This window comes from Felis catus, chromosome B3 (assembly GCF_018350175.1).
Source record: "Felis catus isolate Fca126 chromosome B3, F.catus_Fca126_mat1.0, whole genome shotgun sequence".
Taxonomy (NCBI): Eukaryota; Metazoa; Chordata; class Mammalia; order Carnivora; family Felidae; genus Felis; species Felis catus.
The window spans coordinates 64,335,629-64,353,084 of record NC_058373.1 but is presented as its reverse complement, the minus strand read 5'-3'; the positions used below and the strand labels follow the sequence as shown (position 1 = coordinate 64,353,084).

The window sequence follows — 17,456 nt, the reverse complement described above, 5'->3', positions numbered from 1 at the left end:
GTACATCAGAATCATGTATGGAGCTTGTGAAATAAAATGTTCCAGGCTGTTATGTACCAGACTGACTGGATCATGATCTTCCAGGGTGCATACAGGCATGCATATTTTGAAAAAGCTTCACAGCTTATTTGAGAATCACCATTATGGAAGGGGGTTTATTTCAAATATTTACTGATCACAACTCTGTGTTGCACCTTGTTCTGAGAAGTCGGTGGTGAGCAAAACAGAATTGAGCCCTGTCCGGGTGGACAGTCCAGTGGAGAAACAGATGTGATCACACAAACGTGATAAACTGTATTAAATGCTTTAAAGGACAAAAAAGGGTGGCATAACATGACAGGAGGACCTATGTAAGGGCAGGACAGGAGCAGGACAGGAGTAAGCTAGGTGAAGTTGGATGGGAAAGGAGAACAAGGGTGTCCTTAAAGCGAGAACAAAATAATGGAAGACCCTGAAGTGGAAAGAAGCTTGCTGTATTGTTTGGAGGGCAGAGACCAAGGGCCAAGATAGTGGAAAATTGGATTGAAGAGTTAGGTGAGGACCAAGGCATGCAACACTTTTTAGGCTGTGTTCTGGATTTTGTTCTTTGTCGTAACAGCAGTGGGGCATGATTGAAGGATTTTAAATAAAAAGGGGAGAGAACAGATGTCCAGTTTCAAGAGTTACCTCAGTAAGCTGGAGAATGGATGGGAGAATTTAGTTAATAGTCAAGACAAGAAGTGATGGGTGCTTTGTGGAAGTGGATATGGAAAGAAGTGCACTGCAGAACTTAGTGGTTGCTTGGATATTGGAGCTGAAGAACATGATGGTATCAATGACTCATTTCTTCAGTAAGTATTTATTGAACCAAAATGAAAGGATGCACCTTGGAATCTAAATTGGACAGGGAAGAAAATGAAGACAGCAGAGAGCTAGTCAATACAGAGATTATGGAGGGACCAATGGAATGGAGGTAGAGATGAGATCCAAGAATAGTTGGCAAGCCCAAGGATAGGTAGTAGGTTGTGGTTGAATTAATGATTTTGCAGGTGGAGTAGTTCCCAGTGATGGTAAGGTCTAAGGGGTGGCTCACTGACATGAAGTGGCAAAGGTCGGAAAAGACAAAGTTCAGGAATTAGAGCTGAGGTTATTGTATAGGGTATACATACAGATCAATGGCAGAAATAGGGATGGAGAGGAAAACTGAGAGCAGGGAATTTTGGAGAGTGTCCAAACAATTAATAGGTGAAAACCACAAGAGAAAGAGGGTGGCAAATCTGACTGGCCTGAACCTAGAGAGACCAGGAATATTTATAAGATGATAGGGAAGCAGTGATATGGATGCTGTTTGGGGAAGCAAAAAGGGCAGAAACCTTACCATCTGCTCCTGAAGAACTTCAGAGAGTAAAATCACCAAAGCTAGAGGTGGCAGGGATAATCTTTCTGAGAAGAGAGGGACAATCTAGGAGAGTTGTTGTTCATGGATGAAACCTAGTGTAAGAGTCTGGGATGCAGGAAGTGGAGAGCTGGATTAGAGGCAAGCCAGTAGGGTGTGTAAATGATAGGGGGAAGGAAAGAGTCTCATACTGTATATGTTGGCTGATGGAAAAGAGAAAGTAAATTAGGCAGTGGCTGTGTATTTGTGGAGGTTTGCCAATGGCCTTAATGGACTTGAAGATTTGGATCACCCAGATTGAAGCAGGGCCAGACCAGCAACTGTGGGGAAGTCTAGGCTTAGGGGAGGTGTCCCCAGTGTTTGGAATAATAGCACTTTCTTAATTACATAAAAATACATAGAACAAACTAAGAGCATATAATAATCCCTATCGTATAGGATATTGTGGCAATTAAATGAGGTAATTAAATTAAATACATAAAGCACACAGCACTGGCCTACCATAAGAGCAGTTTGTGGTATTACTACTAAAACTGTGATTATTATTAGTCAGTTTGGTTAAATGCACTTTTTCTTGTTTTTATTTTTTACCTCATGTGATGAGCTGAGGCATTGAGATTTATGGTTTTTTTTCTCTTCTAAATTATTTTTGATGATTTAAAAAGTTTTAATTGAATTTTATAAGTGGCATATCAGTTAAAAATAATTTATCACCAATGATATGAATTAATTAAATTTATTTAAGAGTTTATGATTATTTCTTTACTGCAGAGGTGAAAGCAAGTAGGGGGAAAGAAGATGTTTACTATTCAGTCTCACTAAGAGGCACTGTAAGATCTGGAGGAAAGGTAACATATGGAGGAACCAGTCTTGCCTATAGGAACAGGGGCAGTGGTCTAGTCCTAGCTCTGCCTTTACTTGGCTGCATCACCTGGCCAGGTTATTTGCTTAGTTTCCTTATTAGTATAGACAGAAGTGTGACTTCATGTGGAGTGTGTGGGTTCAAATCTGGATTTAAATCCTAGAGTCATCACCTAGTTCTGATCCTATAGAATTGAGATAATGCTGACTCCAAAGCATTACTGTAAAGGCTAAATGATTTATGAATAAATATAATTATCAATATCTGTACCATATATCTATCTATGTTTGCCCATTACTGTGCCTAGCCTGCTACTTAAGGCAGGTACCTTAACCTTATTAGGCCTTAATTTTTTAATTTTTATTTGGGGTGGGGAGGGGCAGAGAGAAAAGAGAGAGAGAGAGAGTCTTGAGCAGACTCTGTGCACATTGTGGAACCTGATGCAGGGCTTGATCCCATGACCCTGAGATCTTGACCTGAGCCGAAATCAAGAGTGAGATGCCCAACGGACTGAGCTACCCAGGTGTCCAAAGCCTTAATTTCTTACCTGCAAAATGGGGATTTGAAAATACCTTCATGAGCTCTGACCAGAGAATTCAGAGAAAAAGATGCGCAAATGGCCTTTAAACATATGAAAAGATGTACAGCCTTGCTTTTAAGAGAAATGTAAATTAAAACTATATTGAGATACCAGATGGTCAAAAATCTGAATGTTTGACAACTTTGGTGAGTTGTGTGGGAATGGGTACTCTTACACCTTGATGGTACAGCCCCTGTAGAGGAATATTTAATATCTAGCAAAGTTAGATATCCATTTACCCTTTGACCCAGCAGTCTGACCTCTAGAAATCTATCACAGGTAAAAACTGACAAAAATTTGCTAAATTTTTCTTCTCTCTCTCTTTTTTTTTAATGTTTATTTTTGAGAGAGAGAGAGAGAGCTAGAGAGCCAGTGCAAGTGGGGGGAGAGGCAGACAGAGCAGGACACAGGATTCCAAGTGGGCTCTGCGCATTAACAGCAGCGAGCCCTATGTGAGGCTTGAACTCATGAACTGTGAAATCATGACCTGAGCTGAAGTCAGATGCTCAACCGACTGAGCCACCCAGATGCACCCCAAATTTTTTCTGATAGCACAATACTACAAATAACCCAAATGTCCTTAACTGGGGGCCTAGTACTCCTTACAGTGGAGTACTATATAACTGTAAAATAATTGGGCAGTGTCTCTGCTGATCTCCAGTACAGTTGACCCTTTAACAACATGGATTTGAACTGTATGGGTCCACGTGTACATGGACTTTTTTCAAAAAAATATATGTATAATACTGTAAAACTCCTATGATTTTTTTTAGCTTGCTTTATTGTAAGAATATATATGTGATACATAATAACATACCAAGTACGTGTTAGTTGGCTTTTTATATTATTAGTAAAGCTTCCAGTTAGCAGTAAGCTATTAGTAGTTATGTTTTTCAGGAGTCCAAAGTTATATGCAGGGTTAGGATTGGCACCCCTAACTCCTTGTTTTTGGGTCTGCTATATATGTAAATGTATGTGTATGAGTGTGTATGTGTTTAAAGCAAGGAATAGGACAGTGTGTAGTAGACTGCCTTTACCTAAAAAAGTATATATACGTTTATATTTTAAAACATTATGGAATGACCACCCCTAATAAACATGCACGGGAAGGAAGGAACAGAGTAGAGGGAACAAGATTAAGATTGCAAGCTAAGTTTGTTGAATATTCCTGGTTTTCTAAATTAGACTTTGAAATAATGTACATGTTTTACATAATTATAAAGCAAAAGTAAATAAAATGAAATCAAAGCAAGAAAAATTGCTGAAAATTGAAAGCAAAATGAAACAAATGTTTACCAGTATATGGAGTAGGTGGTTTCATCCCATGGAAAGGGATTGTTTTTTCCTACATCCTTACTGGAATATATTCTTTTTTTTTAAAGCTTATTTATTTATTTTTAATTTATTTTTATTTATTATTTTTGAGAGAGTGAGCAGGGAAGGAGCAGAGAGAGAGAGAATCCGAAGCTGGCTCTGTGCTGACAGCAGAGAGCCTGATGGGGGCTGCAGCTCATGAACCATGAGATCATGACCTGAGCCAAAGCCAGCCGCTTAACTGACTGAGCCACCCAAGTGCCCTTAGTTTATTTATTTATTTTGAGGTGGACAGAGAGAGAGCATGCGCGAGTGTGAAAGGGGGAGAGAGAGAATCCCAAGCAGACTCTGTACCAGCAGCACTGAGCCTGATGTGGGGCTTGAACTCACTGAGATCACGACCTGAGCCAGAACCAAGAGTTGGATGCTTAACTGACTGAGCCACTCAGGTGCCCCTTAATAGAATATATTCTAAAGATAAAAATTGTTTTCAGTAATTTTATTGTTATTTGATTTTCCCATTCTGAAGCTATCTGTAAATCTATTTTTATGTGTAGTAGGATTCTGTAAATGTCATTACAAACCAGAATTTCATTCTGAGAGATAATAGAAATGTAAAACAGAATAAGTAAATATCCTAGAATTCTAAATTTGAATTAGAAATAGCAATGTGAACTCCTGATGTAATTTCTCTTAAAAAGGTGCATATACAATGACTTACCTTTAGTATCAGATTGTGTACTCTTAAGTATGATTAAAAAGAATCAGGGCTTTTTGGAGAAATGGCCAATTACAGGTATAGGGCAGGAACATCTTGTCATAGAAAGCAAGGAAAGAATTCAGAGAATACAGGGAATAAAAGGTTTCGGTGGCCAATATGAATGGGCTCCCACTAAGCAGAGGTAGGACAATTTAAGTATCTATCCATACATGCATGCATACATACATACATACATACATACATGCATAAGTGGCAGTGGATTAAATTTAAATATGTTAAAATTTAAAAGTTTATAATGAAAAAAAATAGTTGCAGGAAGAACAATAAAAGTAGAAAACTGGTATATAATTCAATGAAGTTAATATATAAAATTAGAAAATTTTAGGTTTATTCAAATACATTTTGTAGCAGTGTTTAAAAGTACAAAATTATAAAATAAATGGTTTAGGTTAAAATGATCTCATACGTAGGTCCTTTTCAGTTTTAATTTTTTAATTTAAAATTTGCATCTGGGTGTCTGGGTGACTCAGTCAGTTAAATTTCTAACTTCTGCTCAGGTCATGGTGTCAAGGTTAGTGAGTTCGAGTCCTGCCTTGGATGAGCCCGCTTCTCTCCCTCCCCCTCCCCCTCCCCCCTCCCTCTCCCTGTCTCCATCTCTCTGCGCTTTGTGGGATTCTGTGTTTCTGCCCCTCGCTCACTTGGGCTCTCTCAAAAAATAAAATAAAATTTGTGTCTGTTCTTTTTTTGCTAAAATTTTTTTTTGCTTATTTTGTAACTAGTATATGGTTATTAGACTGCTCTATTTGACTTTGTGTTAGTTGTAATATTTATCTTAAAATTGGTTAATAATGTTACTAAAACATGATAAAATGTTGACAAAAAGCCAAATGCCAATTAAATAGGGCAAAAATTGGCAAACCATGTCTATAACAGACCTAATAGTAATTTTAGGCTTTGCTGACCATACTGTCAACTCTGCAGTTGCAACATGAAAGCAGCCGGAGATAGTTTGTAAATGGATACATTTATTGGCTATGTTCCAGTAAAACTTTATTTATAAAAATAGGCCCCAGGCCTTGATATATAGAGTACTACCAGTTTGGTTTTTTTTTTTTTTTTTTTTTTTACACCTTTTACGTCTTTCTTTCTAGGTACAAGGGACCACTGTTAGAAGAGCAAGCCCTTACCAAGGCAGCAGAGGGTGGACTGTCTTCGCCTGAATTTTCAGAGCTCTGTGTTTGGTTAGGCTCTCAGATAAAATCATTGTGCAACTTGGAAGAAAGTATCACTTCAGCTGGTATTGCCATTGTATTTTGTTTTTCTGTAGTAGTAAAATGAAATGATGGCTTATGATTTATAGTTGTACCTGCAATGTGCCTGCAAAGAAAAATCAGTAACATTATGAAGAACTGCAGCATGTGAAACTGAATACCTTTGGGTTAAATTTTATAGTAATTCAAAATTGGTTCTTAGTTTATGTAAGATTATAAACAACAATTGTTTACGATCTTAACCTTAGTATCATTCTTCAGAGAAAGTAGAGTCTGAATTTGATTATTTAAAAGGTTAAAATTTTGAATATTGCTTACTTTGAATTTAGGTTTTGTTTTTGTTGTTAAGGTACATGTAATTCCTAATTTAAATTGAATTACCATGCCTGTAATTCAGGACATGGATTCACGTAGAAATACTTCTCTAAAAAACTCCTGTGCTAGATCAGAAATGTTTGTTTAATTTGTTACTGTCTTGGTAACTGGAGTCCTTGTGGCTCTTTGGTGGAATTTCAGACAGCAAATTAAAATGAAAAATAAAAAATTATTGAGCACTTGATAGGGTACAAAGTAACCTTCTCTTCTGGAGCTGTCCTTTTAAATTGTTTTCCTTTCTTGACAAATCCAGTAGAATTCCCTTGAAGCAAAGTAAAATTAGCTGAATTGAAAACATGTGGCACAAATTCATACCTCATTAGATTATGAAAGAAAGATAAGCAATGAAGCTCAAATGATTGCATTTTTTATCTGAATCCATAGAAATACAATAGAAATACATCATTTGCTGTGAAGCCAGTTATTATAGTCACAGTAACACTTTCAGTATTTCATTTACTGACGTAAAATAGTTCCAGTTTATCTGCTTTTGTGGAAAGTCCATTGGAAAACAGGGATTGAAATATAAAAATACTTATGTAATGATTAGATACTTAAGTTCTTAAATTTAAGTGTTCCTTTTTTTATGTAGAAAATGATTATCTATACCTAAGCATGGGGGTGTCACACATGTAAGGATTTTACGTCAAATTGAAAATTTTTAATTAAGTACAAAATTGAAATCAACTAGCGGTAGATTTTATAGTTTCAGATTATATGGTAAAATGTTCGGTAAGTGTTTTATGGTTTTTCTTTTTTAAAGGGAGAGATGATCTAGAAAGCTTCCAGCTTGAGATAAGTGGGTTTTTAAAAGAAATGGCATGTCCGTATTCTGTACTCATATCAGGAGATATTAAGGACCGTTTAAAAAAGAAGGATGACTGTTTGAAGCTTCTATGTAAGTTATCTTTCTTTGAACATTTAAACTCATGTGTTTGATGTGGTTTTTGTTACGTTCAAGATTTTGAAATTTGATAAATGAAGTTTTGGACGTTTTGTATGTTAAAAAGATTTTAATATTTGACTTAAAATATGAAGCTGACTTAGCAATACTTACATAAATGTATAAATTCTAATGTGCTGAGATTTCTAACACTTAAGATTTATTTGGCCATTGTAGAATGCTGTGTTTGTGATTTACATACTGTTTTAGTAGTTTTTTCTTCATGTAATTCATCACTCAGCATTTATACCTAAATGAATAGGTTGGTCATTTAGAGCCCTGTTTATTCTTAAAACTCTGAAACTAGGCAGTGAAGTGCATTATTAGATCTTGTTTTTAGTGCTAGGCATTGAATGAGAGTTGGTTCAAAAATATTTACTGATCTATTATTAAACTGGAAACTGCTCTAGGCACTAGGGTTATATCAGTTTTTAAAACGATTGTGCCCTCTGGCCGTTTGAATTCTAGTGAGTGTGACCTGTTTTTGTCAGGGGTGAGTTTGGAATATAGATTACCCTATATCCAAACAATTACCACAACTAATCCATTTATTTGTATTGGGGTCCTTTAAACATTTTTAAAATTCAGTTAGTTTCATGCTCTTTTCAAAGTTCTGCAGACAATGGTCATTTGAAAGAATTTTTCTAGCATCTGTTATTGAAGATTTCTGTTATTTCAGGTTGTACCATTTATAAAAAACTCCATGTGATATATTCCTCATAGGATGTAGTGTTTGTTTAATTGGCGCAGAAATCATAAGTGTTAAGTGGTGGTGATAGAAGTGTTGACATTTGAATTGCCTTGTGTGGGTTGCAGGGGATAAAAATTATGTCCCCCCCGGCCTCCCAACACCCTTTTCTTATACTGTTTCCCCATCTTCCTCCCATTCAGTAGGAGTCACTGATTTAAGGAACCATTGTTAGTGATGGGAGAGCACAGTAACCCTTGGGGACAGAAAGGAAGCTGAGAAGCCTTGGCCCAGAGGAACATGGGCACTCTGTCAGTGAGAACTGTGTGCTCCATTGTGTTTCCCTTTTTGCCTTATCTGCTGAAAATCTGAACAATAATAGCAATACAGGTTTCTGGTACAAGTAAAAATAAGGAGGTAAAAGAGAAATTGGTATAATTTTTTCTGATGATGAAAACGTATGCCTGGAAGATGGGGCAAAACAGAATTAGTGTTAAACAGGTACAGTGTCAGGGAAGATAAAAATGTTTTTGAGTTGGGTGATGGTTGCCTACCAGTGCAAATTTACTTAATGCTGTTGTATGTTTATAAATGGCATGGTAAATTTTATGTTATGTGTTTAAAATTATATGTTCATCATAGAATTCTTACAGAGTATAGAGAATTGTTAAGAAGAAAATCATTGATAATCTCACTCCTCAGAATCATCAATTGTTTTTGGTGTTATTTTCTTTTCCTTCTCTTTTTCCTTTGTACACACACATGTAAGTAAGATTAAGAGCCTATAGTAGATGCAGCTCCTTGTCTTCCTCCTTCTCATTTAATGTATTGTGAGCATTTCCCCATCACTTAATATTTTTTTGGAAAGAATAATTTAAGTGGCTACAGAGCATTCTATGCTATGGACATAACATTTTTGTACAATGGGTGTTTAGATTCTTTTCTATTTTTAATTCATTGTTCATGTTTTTGGCTACTGTTACTTAAAGATTATAAACATTTAAAAATAAACTCTAGGTATATATTACCATATTTTGTTCCAGAGTTGTTACACCAGTTCACAGTCTTACCGCCATCTCTTCTGTCTTTGTCTTGACTCTGTGTTTAAAACATAATGATGCAGTAAGTCTCTTCATACTTTTCTTGCAGTGTTTGCAACATGTATAAAACAAAAAGGGCCAAAGTCCTTAGTATGTGAAGAGCTTTCATAAATCCAGAAGAAAAAGATAAAAACTCAGTGGAAAAATGCGTAAAGTATGAGAGAAATGAAATGGCACTCCACAGAAAAAAGTTTTTAAAAAATTGCTTCTAATCATAAAAAGATGTATCACTCAAAGTTAAAGAGTTACAAAAATAAAATGACAGGATACCATTTTTCACTTAACAGACAAGTAAATAACAAAAATTAAAAAAAATGTGATGATACCAGTTTGGGGGAATATGCATCCTCATATACTGTTAGGCATTAAAATGTGAGAGAATAACTGTTAGAATAGTTTTTTATTTTATTTATTTTATATATTTTATTTCACTTAATTATTTGAGGGCAAATTCTCAATATCACAATTAAAATTCACCTACCTTTTAAGTCGGAAATCCCTTAACTAGGAATACATATTTATTTCCCTAAGTGTACACAGATATATGAAAAGGGTGTTCATTATGGCATTATTCATAGTAGTTAAATAGAAATGGTATATCTTTGCAGTGATGCCACTATATAGCCATTAGATTGAAAATAGATCAAATGTGATGGTATGGAATGATTTCTGAGATGTATTGGTAAGTTTTAAAAATATATACGGATATGTGCAGTACACTCGTTTATATAAAAGAAACAAAAGCATGTAGATGGTAGATATGCATTCTCAATGTACATACACATATGCCTAAAATGATATCCCAGACATTAATGTTGATTGCCTTTGGAGAAGGGGAATCTGAAGATCTGTGGTGGGAAGAAGACTTTTCACTGTATTGTTTACCATCTGCATGGATTAGCCTTTTAAATACTAGACTGAACTCTTGTTTGTAGTATTACATAGAGCACGTTCCCACAGAACAAAGGCAGACCAGCTTAGATTCTGTCCAGAGTACACATTTTTGAAGAACTGGTGATCTGTTTGAATGAAGTTTTGAAATCAGAGGGACCTTGGCATAGTCTTCATAAGTACAGTTTGATACATACTGTCTTAACTTTTTGTGAGCTCCTTAGACTATCATGTGTAGATTGCAGGGAAAAGTCTTTAAATCAGTGGCTCTCAATCCTGCCTGCCCATGAGAATCACCTTGGGTCTAACATCATACGCATACTTAACTCCTACTGGTTCAGAATCTGCTGGTTCAGAATCTTTGAGGGTGGGAGATGTTGTGTGTTCATTTCCAGACCACTGCAGTAAAGTGAATATCACAGTAAAGCGAATCAAATTAATTTTTTGGTTTCCCAGTAATATATATTGGGTTACCCCAGTAAATATAAAAGTTACATTTACAGTATACTGCAGTTTTTTTAAGTGTGCAGTAGCATTGTCTGAAAAAAACCCAATGTACGTTAATTAAAAAATACTTTATTCCAAAAAAATGCCAGCTATCATTCAACTTTCAGTAAGTTGTAATCTTTTGCTGCTAGAGGGTCTTGACTCTATATGCCAATGGCCTCTGATCGATCATGTTGGTGGTTGCTCAGGGTTGGGGTGGTTGTGGCAATTGCTTAAAACAAGGCAACAGCGAAGTGTGCTGCATGAGTGGACTCTTTTACAAACATTTTCTCTATAAAATGCGATGCTGTTTGATAGCATTTTACCCACAGTAGAACTTCTTTCAAAATTGGAGTCCATCTTCTCAAACCCTGCTGCTTTATCAACTAAATTTATGGAATATTCTAAATCTCTTGTTGTCGTTTCAACAATCTTCACAGTATTTCACCATGGGAAGATTCCATCTCAAGTTATCATTTTCTTATCCATCTCGTCATCTCTTGCGGTTTGTCATGAGATTGTAGCAGTTCAGTCACATCTTCAGTTCTGCTTCTAGTTCCCTTGCTGTTCCCACGACATCTGCAGTCTTCAGCCTTCAAAGCCATCCATGAGGTTCAGAGTCACCTTTTTCCAGACTCCCGTTGATGTTGGTATTTTGATCTCTTTCCTTGAATCATAAATGTTCTTAATGACATCTAGAGTAACGAATCCTTTCCAGAAGGTTTTCAATTTACTTTGCCTGGATCATCAGAGGAATCACTATGGCAGCTGTAGCCTTAAGGATTATATTTCATAAATAGTAAGACTTAAAAGTCACAATTACTCCTTGATCTGTGGGCTGCAGAATGGATATTGTGTCAGCAGACATGAAAACAGCATTAATCTCATTGTACATTTCTACGAGAGCCTTTGGGTGCATTGTCCATGAGCAGTCGTATTTTGAAGGAAATCTTTTCTTTTGAATAGCAGGTCTCAACAGTGGGCTTAAAATAGTCAATAAACCATGCTGTAAATGGATGTGCTTTCACCCAGGTTTTGTTGTTCTGTTCATACAGCACGGGCACAGTAGGTGTAGCATAGTTCTTAAGGGTCCTACGATTTTTACAGTGGTAAATGAGCATTGGCTTCAAGTCCCCAACTGCATTAGCCCCTAACAAGAGGATCAGCCTGTCCTTTGAAGCCAGGTATTGATTTCTCTCTAACTACGAAAAATCCTACATAGCATCTTTCAATAGAAGGCTGTGTCATCTGCACTGAAAATCTGTTGTTTAGTGTAGCCACCTTCATTAATTGTCTTAGCTACGTCTTCTGGATAGATATCCAGGGTAGCTTCCTGCAACTTCTATATCACACTTGTTGCCTCACCTTGTACTTCATGCTGTGGAGACACCTTTTTTCCTTAAACTTCATGAATCAATCTCTGCTAGCTTCAAATTTAAACTTCTTTTCTGCAGATTCTTCACCTTTGTTAGCCTTCATAGAATTGAAGGGCATTAGGGCCTTGCTCTGGATTAGATTGGCTTAAGGAATGTTGTAGCTGGGTTTGATCTTCTCTTCACACCACTAAAATTTTCTCCATATCAGCAGTCAGGCTGTTGCACCTTCTTATTCGTGTGTTCACTGGAGTAGCACTTTTTTAATCTCCTTCAAAAATTACCAAAATGAGGGGGGGACGGACGCCTTGGTAGCTCAGTTAAGCGTCCAACTCTTAATTTTGGCTCAGGTCATGATCTCACAGTTCAGTTCATGAGAGTAAGCTCCACGCTGTCAGTGCCAAGCCCGCTTGGGATTCTTTTTCTCCTTCCCTCTCTGGCCCCTCCTGTGCCCATGCCCCCTCCTTCTCCCTCCCTCCCTCTGTCTTTCCCTTCACCCCCCACCCAAATAAATAATAAGCTTAAAAAAAAAAAAGTACCAAAATGTGACGCAGGGATACAAAGTGACCAATGTTGGAAAAGTGGCAATGGCACTGATAGACTTGTTCAGCACAGGGTTGCCACAAACCCTCAATTTGTAAAAACGCAATCATTTGTGAAGTGTAGTAAAGTGAAGTGCAGTAAAACTACTTTTAAACAGTTTCTCAGATATTTCTCAGGTGAAGTTGAAACTACTGTATTGTGGGGTGTGTAGGTAGTATGTGTGCATAACTTTATTTATTTAAAAAAATTTTTAGCATTTATTTTTGAGAGACAGAGAGAGCCAGAACGTGAGTGGGGGAGGGGCAGAGAAAGAGGGAGACAGAATCCTAAGCAGGCTTGGATGTCAGCTGTGCTGACAGCTCAGAGCCTGATGCGGGGCTCAAACCCACAGACCGCGAGATCATGACCTGAGCTGAAGTCAGATGCTTCACTGACTGAGCCACCTAGGTACCCCTGTGTGAGCGTGACTTTAAACAAAAACAAAATTCAGTATTTTAAACACTATAGAATTTAAAACAAAACTATAATCATGTAAGAGTTTTAAGTAATTTCCTTAAATATGGCTGTTGAAAGGATTAAATGACATGGCAGTGAAGGGACTTGTGAACAGCCGGGGGTGGTCTATTCTAAAGGCCAATGGTTATTCAAACCACTCTGTCAGCTTATAGGTTGGTTAGAGCTAACATTCTCCCCTGGGTTGAGCACTCTGTTCATATGAGAAAATATTTTCACTTTTACACTTATACGTTCTTAAATTGTTGATTTACTACTGGTAGGTCTCTCCTACTAGACTTTAAATTCTGCAGTAGGTACTATCCCATTTTTTAAAAGTTTCCTCCTGCCCTCTTTAATTTGTCTTTGTGATAAGAATACTTAACATAATGGTCTACCCTCTTAGCAAATTAAAAAAAATTTTTTTTTTTTAATGTTTATTTTTGAGAGACAGAGCATGAGCAGGGGAGGGGCAGAGAGAGAGACACACAGAATCTGAAGCAGGCTTCAGGCTCTGAGCTGTCATTGCAGGATCCGATGCAGGGCTCGAACTCCAGAACTGTGAGATCATGACTTGAGCTGAAGTCAGAAGCTTAACCGACTAAGCCACCCAGGCATCCCCTTAGCAAATTTTTAAGTATATGATACAGTATTATTGTTAACTAGTCCCTTTCCTATAAAGTTGGTCTCTAGGACTAAATCATCTTGTATAATTGACCAAAATTTATCAGGCTTTGCTTGTGAGGACTCTGCCAAGTCCTTCTGATTTGAAAGCTTCATTAAAACAGATCACCTGTTTTTCAGAAATTTATATTTGATAACTTCCAGTTTTTCCCCTCCCCCAGCCCCTGGCCACCACCATTCTACTCTCTGCTTTATGAATTTGACTGTGTTAGATTGCTCAGAAAAGTGATATTGCATAGCATTTGTCCTTCTGTGTTTGGCTTATTTCCCTTTGCCTAGTGTCCTTCAGTTTCATCTGTGTGGTTGCAAATGGCTGGATTTCCTTTTTTTTTTTTTTTTTTAAGGCTGAGTAATATTCCATTGTATGTATATACCACATTTTCTTTATTCATCTGTTGAAGGGCACTTAATTTGTTACCATATCTTGGCTATTGTGAACAGTACTGCAGAGAACAGGGCAGTGCAAACCTCTGAGATCCTGATTTCAGTTCCTTTGGATATATACCTAAAAGTGGGATTTTTAAGAAGTTCTTGCATGTTTTAACATTATTCATTTTTCCTTTTTTTATTATAGTGTTTTTAAGTACAGAGCTTCAAGCTTTACAGATACTACAGAATAAGAAACGTAAAAATTCTCAATTAGATAAAAACAGTGAAATTTATCAAGAAGTTGAAGCTATCTGTGATACTCTTGGTGTACCCAAGTCAGCAACTTCTGACATTCCGCTTATGCTAAACCAAGTGGAATCAAAGGTATCGTATTTATTTTTCATTTCCCAAAAATGGAACTAAATGCTAACATGTAAATGTACTGAAAATGAAAATATTTCCTTTAAGATGCATTCCATTTCAAGAGAAGTTTATGTTCCTGTAAAGTAAATTTTGGATTCTGAGTTCATATGCGTATGTGACTTAATTTGCCAATAGCTAATATTCAGGAATCAGATCTTAATGAGTGTGAGGGCCTTTAGGCTTTGCAAGAGTATTCTGTGGTAGAAATCACTTTGCAAGTTAAAGGATCCCTTTCCCAAGTAAAGTTAGAATGTAGTATAATGAAAGAAGTAGAGTAATCCAAAGTTGAAGGCAAACTACATTTTTAAAAAAATGGATATTGTTAATAGAATTGTAATGTAGTTGTCTTTGGCAGTGAGCAATCACAATTTCTGGTGGATAGGTGTTTAGGAAATGTTTGTTGTATAGAAAATAAATGAATGAATAAGTGTCCTGATGTAGTTAAAAACAACCACAAGCTGTGTACCTCAAACTTTGTGAAATTTTCTCTTCAATTATTAAACTACTCTTCTTTCCTGTTGAGCCACATATTAGAGAGAATGCTACCCTTGCAGTCCAAATTCCAGCCTATTTCCTAGGATTCCTCAAGGAGAATAACACAGGATTCATTTTAAAGGAAAAGAACGTTCTTACTCTCAAGAACAGGTTAAAGCTCCATTTTTATACATGCTGTGTTATACTAAATTCTTGGATAAAATATTCCTGCATTGATAATTTAGGAACTGAAAAGATAAAAAGATTTGTCTTAATTGAACATAACAGAATTTTGGTGTCATTAAGATGAAAACACAATTTTAAAAACATTTTTTCTTTTTGTGGAACCTGCAGACCAAAGAATAACTCTTTTTGAATCACTCAAAAGCGTTATGGAGTTAACAAGTTACTCTTCAATGCTTTTCTCTTTTCCTCTGGATTAAGAATGATCTAGGGTTGGCTAAAATGTCTGGGATAATTTCACCTTGAGACAGATATCTAGGCTTTTTCTAATCTTCCTGTGCTTCTACATATTGATCCCCAAAAGGCTTTTCTTTTTTATGGGTCTCAGTTACAATGAAAAATATCCCTGAACCTGTTGTTTCTCTACTTGAAGTAGGCTATGCATAATGCCTCCGTTCAAGTGCTGGCAGGCTAATCTGAAGGTACTTGGTACTGTGGCCATTGTGGCCACATATTTTCCTAAAAGGACTTTGTTCTCCATTCCTTATTGAATATGCTTTGTCACCATTGGGAAAGAAAATTAGTGTTTTCTAACTTGAAGCTGTTCAAGTGTGACTCTAAAGTAATTATAGTAATATTAATGGCAAACATATACATTTACTGTTGTAAATGTTTACATATAATAATTCATTTAATTCTCACATCACATATAATGAGGTAGTTGCTATTATCTACAACAGCCATATGAGGAAAGTGAGGTCCTGAAAGATGGAATAAATTGGACAAGCAAGTTTCTAAGTAGTAGTGGCAGACCTGAAGTTTTTAAATACAGGCAACCTCCAGAGTCTGTGCTCTTAACTTCCTCTCTATTTGAGTTGAACTCTCAAACTTACTGAAACTGTTGTCCAATGTTGAAATCCTGGGAATGAGCATGATTACATGTAAGAAGTTATAAGTAAACATTCAGAATCCCTCTCGAGTGAGGAGTTACAACTCAAACTTTTAGTAACGTATGAAATAATCAAAATTGGAGGTGTTTGCAATAGTTGGGAAATCTACAGAAGTTGAGTATCTTAAGAAAATAAGTTAATTCTTTATAATAAGTAAGAATTGTATTGTTGTAGAGTAGATTTGCCACGAAGCTAATAGAGCTTAAGCTTTGGGGCCTCTCATTTGTACAAGCCTTTCTAAGCTAATTTTTTAAAAAATAGCTTTCTCAAGGTAGAGTTTACATGTCATAAACTTCACTCGCTTAAAATAGATAATTAAATGAATCTTATTTAGAGAGTACAACCATCGTCAAAATCTAATTTTAGAACATTTCCATCAGCCTCCAAAGAAACCTTCTGTCCATTTACAGTCACTCCCCATCATTACCAGCAGTTTCCAAGTTAATTTTGTGTTCACGGTTTTTAACTTTTTCTTAAAGAATGCCCTTAACATTAAATAAGCTTGATATTCCTCAAAATCTGAACTGTCTTGATTGTACCTTATAACTAAGAAACTGTAGATATATCATTCTGTTTTGAAATTGTTTTTAGATAATGAAAATTTCTTCAGTTAGGGTGAGCCCAACTTAGGCTATCATTTCTCAGTCGTTTTGTTCGGGATAAATTACTGTTATTGGAATGGCTGATATTGCTAGAGCAAAAACAAATGTCTAATAACTTCTTTACTAAAACAAAAGTGTTGCAAGTAATTCAAATTAGTGGCTTTGCCAAAGGCATGAAATGTGTATGTGGTGACTATAATTTAGAGGACTTGCTCTCTTGCGTTTTGCTGAACAATGAAACCAGAATGCTTGCACTTGGCTTGTATACAGAAGCATGCATAAGAGTGTGCCATTTCAAGGAGAAGCTCCCCAAATTATTTCACATAAGGCCACACAGATTCTCATAGTAAAACCTTTCAGTAGCTACTTCTTTAGTCGTCTATATACATTATTTCTTATTCTGGAAAAGAAGATACTCTGCACTGTGCTGATATTCTTTCCTAGTATGTGAAGGTATATTTCATTTATTTTACTTGAACATTTCACTTATTCTTCAGCATTCAAAACAGCATTTTAAGGATAATGTTGTTTTAAATTAGGGATATACTTTTTCACGATCTTTTATATTTACTTTTAGGTGAAGGATATTCTCTCAAAAGTCCAGAAAAATCATGTGGGAAAACCACTGCTGAAAATTGATTTAAATCTGGAACAGGCGGTAAAATACCTTGCTTTATTCGCTTTATGTAATTCAGTTAGTGAATATGACTTAATTTTATTAGTGGACACCTAGATTTTACAGTGGGTAGCATACCTT

At 36.2% G+C, this 17,456-nt stretch overlaps 1 protein-coding gene across 1 annotated transcript in view; it reads left to right on the top strand.

The window, feature by feature from the left end:
* Positions 1 to 17,456, top strand: part of FAM98B (family with sequence similarity 98 member B) — a 36,182-nt gene that overhangs the window by 2,381 nt on the left and 16,345 nt on the right. The window contains exons 2-5 of the mRNA XM_003987287.6: positions 6,004 to 6,149; positions 7,262 to 7,396; positions 14,273 to 14,451; positions 17,277 to 17,357. Coding sequence (XP_003987336.3) covers positions 6,004 to 6,149; positions 7,262 to 7,396; positions 14,273 to 14,451; positions 17,277 to 17,357 — 541 coding nt within the window. The remainder of the gene's footprint in view (positions 1 to 6,003; positions 6,150 to 7,261; positions 7,397 to 14,272; positions 14,452 to 17,276; positions 17,358 to 17,456) is intronic.